We start from the raw sequence: 8,866 nt of genomic DNA, 5'->3' as shown, positions 1-8,866 counted from the left end.
TCAAAATGATTTTTAATATAAAAATATAACAATGAAGATGAGACAATAGAAATTCCTTGTAAATATTTTGTTTAACCAAAAATACAATGTCAGCATGGTGAACAGGATGAATATTATAAATAATACCAATTATAAAATGTCTAATAACTCAACTCTTCAGAAAATTATCTGGATTCTCCTCTTTGAGTATATGAATGTCAACTTGTTGATTTAAAATCATTCATTGAATTCAGGTATATTTCAGTTCTTTCTGAGAAATGTGTTTTCCAATGATGGACTGCTTGTTGTTAAGAAATAGGAAATCAATCAGTGAGCTGTTGTGTCCTGAGAGTCAATTTCTTGTTATTTAGTTTCTGAGATTTCTTGTGAGTTTATTCCTGAACAGAAGTAGCCTTCTGATCTCTATCCACACAATCTCCCAGGCACAAAGGCTGTATCTTTTGGCTTGCAGGTACTGGCTTATCCCTTGGAAGTGGCTCTTCAGGGCCAGCTTGGTGTTGTCACATCCCAAAGCAGGCTCTTGCCACTCTGAATACTGGCCAAGACACCTTTCCAGGATTTCCATTTGTTGATCCAGTCTGTGATAAAATAATGGGATTTAGAGATACTCAAAGACCCACCTGGAGATTAATCTAAACTGATTGAATCAAGTGAGAGTGATTGACTGCTGATTAGCCTACTTCAAAGTTAACTAGATTGTAATCACACCTGGCTAGCCCTTAAGAAGGTATTGTTCTCAGAAGCTAGACTGTGAACTTAACTTGAGAATACCTTCAAGTTCAGTGAACCAATGGATTTGGAGGACACCAACCAATCAGCTTGAAGCAGTGTGTAAGGACCACCTCTGTTCCAGACCTATAAAAAGCTTCCACAATCAGTTTGCTAGAGAGTTCGTGACTGAAGCAGGCTCGTGGTGGAGGACTTGAGGAAGCACCCGATCAGGCTGGAACTCTAGGCTAGATTTTAAACATCACAAGTCCAAGGAGCAGTTGTGTGAGCTGGGTCTGATCCCAAGCAGCAGGAGCAGTATTGAGGCTGAAGAGGGTAAAGATCTGCTGGAGCATCTCATGAAGCATAACTGTGACATTTTCCCTCTGAAATTGGCTGCTCTCCATGGCTTTCCTTGGGAAGGAGAAGTTGGTCCTGTCCTTCAGACATGGCTGAAGGGAAAAAACATGCTCAGTTGGTGTAGAAGCAAGAAGTCTTCCTGTAGGCCCTGATTCAGGTCACAGCCCAGGGAGCAGAGGGTGCTGGAGCAGAGCAGCAGCAGGCCAAGTGGCAACAGCCTACAGGAAATGATGGTAAAGAATCAGCTTCTTAGCCTCTTGGTAAAGACTCAGCTTCTTGGCCTCTAGGCCTCCTAGTTCTGTAGGCTCTCCCTTAAATATTTCAGAGAGCACTGACTCTGCATGTTTTGACAATGGATTTCAAGATTGAGTAACCCCAAGTGTATCTGATGGACTACATGCATGTGAGTAAATTGTTGTTCATCCTTCTCCATGAGTACCACAACAGAGAAATGATGTTATGACTTCGAGTGAATTGTATTTATGTGTGGAAGAGCTGTCCAAGTCTGAGTCACCAAACAGGAAAAAAAACAAACAAATAAGGCTTGGGTTGGCACCTATTATTGGCCAATCAATGAGAGCAAGAGTGATTTGTGTTCAAGGCTTAGACTTTAAAAATGGAATCTCGCCTTTAAATACCAAGACTGGCAGGAGTGGCACTACATGGGCATAAAGTCCAGAGATGGAGAATCAAGATTGAGTAACCCCATGTGGATCTGGTGGAATTAATGCATGTAAGTAAATTGTTGTTCTTCCTTCTCCATGACTAACATGACAAGGGGAAATCCTGTCATGACTTGAAGTGAATTGTAAGTGAGGAAGGACTGTGCAAGTCTGAGTCACCAAAGGGCAAAAAAACCCATAAAAGCCAAAGAAGGTTTGGGCTGGTACCTACTGTTGGCTAATCAATGAGAGCCAGAGTGATTTGTGTTTTAGGCTTGGTCTTTAAAAAAGGAATCTTGCCTGTAAACAACAAGCCCAGCAGGTGCAGCAGTGGGGGCAGGATTGGCACTACATTTGCATCAGGTCTAAAAATGGAGTGTCACGATTGAGTAACCACAAGTGGATCTGGTGGAGTTCATGCATGTAAGTAAATTATTGTTCTTCCTTCTCCATGACTGCCATGACAAGAGGAAATGCTGTTCAGACTTGAAGTCAATCATATTTAAGTGAGGAAGTGATGTGCAAGTCTTGAGTCACTAAAGGGCAAAAACCAAAATAAAAGGAAAAGAAGGCTTGGGCTACTACCTATTGTTAGCCAAACAAGGAGAGCCAGAGGGATTTGTGTTTAAGGCTTGGTCTTTATTTTGTTATCTATCTATCTATTCACTTAGTTATTAATTTATTAATTTACTCATTTATTCATTCATTTATGTATGTATGTATGTATGTGAGGCAATTGGGGTTAAGTGACTTGCCCAGGGTCACAAAGCTAGTAAACATCAAGTGTCTGAGGCCGGATTTGAACTCAGGTCCTCCTTAATCTAGGGCGGTGCTCTATTCACTGCACAACCTAGCTGCCCCAGGCTTGATCTTTAAAAAAGGAATCTTGCCTGTAAACACCAAGACCAGCAGGTGGGGCAGGTGGGGCAGGAGCTAAACTACATGGGCATAAAGACAAGGGATGGAGTGTAACGATTGAGTAACTACAAGTGGATCTGGTGGAGTTCATTCATGTAAGTAAATTGTTTTTCTTCCTTCTCCATGACTACCATGACAAAGGGAAATCCTGTCCAGACTTGAAGGGAATCATATTTAAGTGAGGAAGGGATGTGCAAGTGTGAGTGAGATTTTCCCCATCCCTTAGTTATAAGAGATTTACCATAGTTATAAGTGATTTGATTAAGATAATAATCAATATATTAACTAAAAATTGTGATTTATTCTATTTAATATAGATTACATAAGGTCAAAAGGTTAAGTCTTTTCTCATATTTCCTAATTTTCCAATGTCAAGCATTAGGTAATATCACAAGATTTAGTAGTCAGCAATACTATATTTTAATAATCACGAGTGCCTATAAGAGTTCACACTGTTGACCAGTGGCCTAACAATGATCCACCCTATTGTTATCATAATGCTGTCATTTATAGTCATTTAGGTAGTTCCTCATATTTCCTAAGAATATGTTTTAATTTTAGAAGCACAACTAATGATAAAATACTGTACAAGTGTAACTCTGGAAGGGTATATAAACTCATGGATTGTGTAATTCTGGGTCTTTCAGGCCCAATGCCTGGATGACTGGCTTTATTGGGAGACTAAAATCCTCTCAATAAACCTATTGGCTTTGTTGGGGGACTAACCCTCTCTCAATAAACCTATTTGCTTCAGCCTGGAAACTTTGTTGTTTTTGTTCTTCCGTCGAACTTAAAAATTTTCCCAACACAAGTCTGAGTCACCAAAGGGCAAAAAAATCCAACATAAAAGGGACGGAAGGCTTAGGCTGGTACCTATTGTTGGCCAATCAATGAGAGCCAGAGGGATTTGTGTTTAAGGCTTGGTATTCATTCATTCATTCATTCATTCATTCATTTATTTATTTATCTATTTATCCTTTATCTATCTATCTATCTATCTATTTATTTATTTAGGTGAGGCAATTGGGGTTAAGTGACTTGCCCAGTGTCACAGAGCTAGTAAATGTCAAGCGTCTGAGGCTGGGTTTGAACTCAGGTCCTTCTGACTCCAGGGCCGGTGCTCTATCCACTGCGCCACCTAGCTGGCCCCCAATGAGAGCCAGAGTGAATTGTGCTTAAGGCTTGATCTTTTAAAAAGGAAACTTGCCTGTAAACAACAAGCCCAGCAGGTGCAGCAGGTGGGGCAGGATTGGCACTACATTTGCATCAGGTCTAGAAATGGAGTGTAACGATTGAGTAACAACAAGTAGATCTGGTGGAATTCATGCATGTAAGTAAATTATTGTTCTTCATTCTCTATGACTACCATGACAAGGAGAAATCCTGTCCAGACTTGAGGTGAATCATATTTAAGTGAGGAAGGGCTGTGTAAGTCTTAGTCACCAAGGGACAAAAACCCCACAAAAGCCAGAAGTCTTGGGCTTGTACCTATTCTTGGTCAATCAATGAGAGCCAAAGTGATTTGTCTTTAAGGCTTGGTCTTTAAAAAATGAATCGAACATGTAAGCCCCAGGACCAGCAGGAGAGGCAGTAGGGGCACTAGCTGTACTACGTGGGCATGAAGTCAAGAGATTGAGTCTAAAGATTGAAACTCCACATGGATCTGGTGGAGTTCATGCATGTAAGTAAATTATTCTTCGTCCTTCTCCAAGAGTACCATGACAAGTGGAAATCCTGTCATGACTTGAAGTGAATTGTGATTAAGTGAGGAAGGGCTGTGCAAATCTGAGTCACCAAAGGGCAAAAAAAACCATCAAAGCCTGGTACCTATTATTGGCTAATCAATAAGAGCCCGAGTCATTTGTTTTTAAGGCTTTTGGTTTTTAAAAAGGAATCCTGCCTGTAAATCCCAGGACAGGCAGCAGTAGGTGTGGCAGGAGTGGCACTACATGGGTATAAATTCAAGAAATGGATTGTCAAGGCTGAAAAACCCGATGTATCTTTTGGCCTGCAGGTACTGGCTTATCCCTTGGAAGTAGCTCTTCAGGGCTAGCATGTTGTGGTCACATACCAAGGAAGGCTCTTGCCACTCTGCCTCCTGCCCAAGACACCTTTCCAGGATTTCCATTTGTTGGTCCAGTCCAAGGAGCAGTTTCGTGAGCTGGGTCTGATCCCAAGCAGCAGGAGCAGTATTGAGGCTGAAGAGGGTAAAGATCTGCTGGAGCATCTCATGAAGCATAACTGTGACATTTTCCCCCTGGAATTGGCTGCTCTCCATGGCTTTCCTTGGGAAGGAGAAGTTGGTCCTGTCCTTCAGACACGGCCAGAGGGAAAATGTGTGGATTTGCTTGAGAAGCGAGATGTCTTTTTGTATCCCCTGATTCAGGTCACAGCCCAGGGAGCAGTATGTGCTGGAGCAGAGCAGCAGCAGGCCAAGTGGCAACAGCCTACAGGGCATCCTGGTAAAGACTCAGCTTCTTGGCCTCTAGGCTTCCTAGACCTCTAGAGTCTCCTTTAAATACTTCAGAGGGACAGAGTCAGGTCACTGTCCAGGGAGTAGTATGTGCTGGATCAGAGCAGCACACCTGCAAGTTGCAACAGCCTACAGGACATCGTGGTAAAAACTCAGCTTCTGGGCCTCTTGGTAAAGATTCTGCTTCTTGGCCTCTAGGCTTCCTAGACCTCTAGAGTCTCCTTTAAATACTTCAGAGGGACAGAGTCAGGTCACTGTCCAGGGAGCAGTATGTGCTGGATCAGAGCAGCACACGTGCAAGTGGCAGCACCCTACAGGACATCATGGTAAAAACTCAGCTTCTGGGCCTCTTGGTAAAGATTCAGCTTCTTGGCCTCTCAGACTCCTAGATCTCTCAGCTCTCCCTTAAATATTGCAGAGAGCCCTGACTCTACATGCCTTAGCAAAGGATTTCTTCTACCTAGTTTCTACATTGGTTTGAGAAGATGTCTTGAAAGGACTTGCATATCCTTTTCTGTCCTTGTAGAATTGCAACTCAATTCCCATTGGAATAAGGTTGGAAAAGATTGAAGGGGGAAAAAACAAAAAACCCTCCCTTTTCCTTTATCCATAGTTTTGAAGGGGATCTTTCACATGATTTGAATTCTTGCCTACAGGTTGTTTCTCTTTGGTGCTTATTGTACCGTATGGTGTGAAATGATGATCAAACCCCCCAATTCCCCATTCTGCTTTCCAAGACCATGCACATATAGTTCTTTTCCAAATATGCATATAAACCTTACAAGCTATGTGACCAAAGACTCATCAAATACTTTTGATTAAAAAGGGTTTTTAATATATAAATATAACAATGAAGAGTAGGCCACATAAATACCCGATGAATATGATCATTCTCCAAAAGTAAATAGTGTCTGCATTGTGAACAGGATGAATATTATAACTAAATGCAACTTATGAAATGTCTAATAACTCAAGTGTTCAGACAATTCTCTGGATTCTCCTCTTTCAGCATATGAATGTGAAGTCACTGTTCTACAATCATTCAGTGATGCAGGTGTACTTCAGTTCTTTTGGAGAAATGTGTTTTCCATAGATGGAGTGCTTGGTGTTAGGAAAGAGGAAAGCAATCAATGCACTGATGTGTTCTGAGCATCCATTTCTGCTTCTTTAGTTTCTGTGATTTCTGGTGAGTTCGTTTATGAAGAGAAATAGCCTTCTGATCTCTATCCACACAATCTCCCAGGCACAAAGACTGTATCTTTTGGCCTGCAGGTACTGGCTTATCCCTTGGAAGTAGCTCTTCAGGGCTAGCATGTTGTGGTCACATACCAAGGAAGGCTCTTGCCACTCTGCCTCCTGCCCAAGACACCTTTCCAGGATTTCCATTTGTTGGTCCAGTCCAAGGAGCAGTTTCGTGAGCTGGGTCTGATCCCAAGCAGCAGGAGCAGTATTGAGGCTGAAGAGGGTAAAGATCTGCTGGAGCATCTCATGAAGCATAACTGTGACATTTCCCCCCTGGAATTGGCTGCTCTCCATGGCTTTCCTTGGGAAGGAGAAGTTGGTCCTGTCCTTCAGACACGGCCAGAGGGAAAATGTGTGGATTTGTTTGAGAAGCGAGATGTCTTTTTGTATCCCCTGATTCAGGTCACAGCCCAGGGAGCAGTATGTGCTGGAGCAGAGCAGCAGCAGGCCAAGTGGCAACAGCCTACAGGGCATCCTGGTAAAGACTCAGCTTCTTGGCCTCTAGGCTTCCTAGACCTCTAGAGTCTCCTTTAAATACTTCAGAGGGACAGAGTCAGGTCACTGTCCAGGGAGCAGTATGTGCTGGATCAGAGCAGCACACGTGCAAGTGGCAGCACCCTACAGGACATCATGGTAAAAACTCAGCTTCTGAGCCTCTTGGTAAAGATTCAGCTTCTTGGCCTCTCAGACTCCTAGATCTCTCAGCTCTCCCTTAAATATTGCAAAGAGTCCTGACTCTACATGCCTTAGCAAAGGATTTCTTCTACCTAGTTTCTACATTGGTTTGAGAAGATGTCTTGAAAGGACTTGCATATCCTTTTCTGTCCTTGTAGAATTGCAACTCAATTCCCATTGGAATAAGGTTGGAAAAGATTGAAGGGGGAAAAAACAAAAAACCCTCCCTTTTCCTTTATCCATAGTTTTGAAGGGGATCTTTCACATGATTTGAATTCTTGCCTACAGGTTGTTTCTCTTTGGTGCTTATTGTACCGTATGGTGTGAAATGATGATCAAACCCCCCAATTCCCCATTCTGCTTTCCAAGACCATGCACATATAGTTCTTTTCCAAATATGCATATAAACCTTACAAGCTATGTGACCAAAGACTCATCAAATACTTTTGATTAAAAAGGGTTTTTAATATATAAATATAACAATGAAGAGTAGGCCACATAAATACCCGATGAATATGATCATTCTCCAAAAGTAAATAGTGTCTGCATTGTGAACAGGATGAATATTATAACTAAATGCAACTTATGAAATGTCTAATAACTCAAGTGTTCAGACAATTCTCTGGATTCTCCTCTTTCAGCATATGAATGTGAAGTCACTGTTCTACAATCATTCAGTGATGCAGGTGTACTTCAGTTCTTTTGGAGAAATGTGTTTTCCATAGATGGAGTGCTTGGTGTTAGGAAAGAGGAAAGCAATCAATGCACTGATGTGTTCTGAGCATCCATTTCTGCTTCTTTAGTTTCTGTGATTTCTGGTGAGTTCGTTTATGAAGAGAAATAGCCTTCTGATCTCTATCCACACAATCTCCCAGGCACAAAGACTGTATCTTTTGGCCTGCAGGTACTGGCTTATCCCTTGGAAGTAGCTCTTCAGGGCTAGCATGTTGTGGTCACCTCCCAAGGAAGGCTCTTGCCACTCTGCCTCCTGCCCTAGACCCCTTTCAAGGATTTCCATTTGTTGATTCAGTCCCGAGCAGCACTAGGTTCAAGAGCACTGGTGCAGAGCAGCAGTAGGGCAAGTTGTAAAACCCTACAGGATATCATCCTAAAAACTGAGTTTCTTGGCCTCTTGTTAAAGATTGAGCTTCTGGCCCATAGGACTCCTAGATCTCTAGACTCTGTTAAATATTTCTGAGAGCACTGGCTCTGCATACTTTGGCAAAGGATTTTCTTTAATTTTCTGCTTTCTTTTACATAGTTTCTACATTGGTTTGAGAAGATATCATGAAAGGACTTTAATATCCTTTTGCATCCTCATGGAATGGCAAATCAGTTACAATTGCAATAATGTTGGAAATGATTGAAGGGGGGGAAAAAGACCAAGTCTAGTGGCAGCGAAGGATATAGATAAAAAAAAACCCAACACAAAAAACTACCTCTTCCTGTATCCATAGTTTGGAAGGGGATCTGTAACGTGATTTGAATTGCTACCTACAGGTTGTATCTATTTGGTGCTTACCCTAATATATTGTGTGAGATGATGATCAAACCCTAAAATTCCCCATACTGCTTTGCAATACCTTTCAAAGATTGTTCTTTTCCAAATATGGGAATGAACTTTACAAGTAACAGTACATAACTAAAGGCCCATCAAGTATTTTTATTAGAAATGATTTTAATATATAAATATAACAATGAAGAGTAGGGAATATAAGTCCCATTACAATATTTTCTTTATCAAAAAATAGTGTCCGCATTGTGAAGAGGATGCATATTATAATGAAATAAAAATTGTGAAATGTCTAATAACTGAAGTCATCAGAAA

General features: G+C 41.5%; 1 protein-coding gene and 1 pseudogene across 1 annotated transcript; both read right to left on the bottom strand.

The window, feature by feature from the left end:
* Positions 1 to 346: 346 nt before the first annotated feature.
* Positions 347 to 4,875, bottom strand: LOC122750662 (annotated as a pseudogene).
* An 802-nt stretch (positions 4,876 to 5,677) lies between these two features.
* LOC122734700 (interferon alpha-3-like) lies at positions 5,678 to 6,904 on the bottom strand. The gene has a single exon (XM_043975704.1). The coding sequence runs from the start codon at positions 6,835 to 6,837 to the stop codon at positions 6,289 to 6,291; it is 549 nt and encodes a 182-aa protein (XP_043831639.1). The 5' UTR covers positions 6,838 to 6,904; the 3' UTR covers positions 5,678 to 6,288.
* Positions 6,905 to 8,866: the final 1,962 nt, after the last annotated feature.

Source organism: Dromiciops gliroides, chromosome 1 (assembly GCF_019393635.1).
Source record: "Dromiciops gliroides isolate mDroGli1 chromosome 1, mDroGli1.pri, whole genome shotgun sequence".
NCBI classification, from domain to species: Eukaryota; Metazoa; Chordata; class Mammalia; order Microbiotheria; family Microbiotheriidae; genus Dromiciops; species Dromiciops gliroides.
The sequence above is the reverse complement of the archived record's forward strand: the minus strand, read 5'-3'. Positions and strand labels throughout refer to the sequence as shown.

What these genes read in the sequence shown, in the direction of transcription:
- LOC122734700 (XM_043975704.1), bottom strand. Translation starts at nt 6,837, where the DNA reads ATGCCCTGTAGGCTGTTGCCACTTGGCCTGCTGCTGCTCTGCTCCAGC.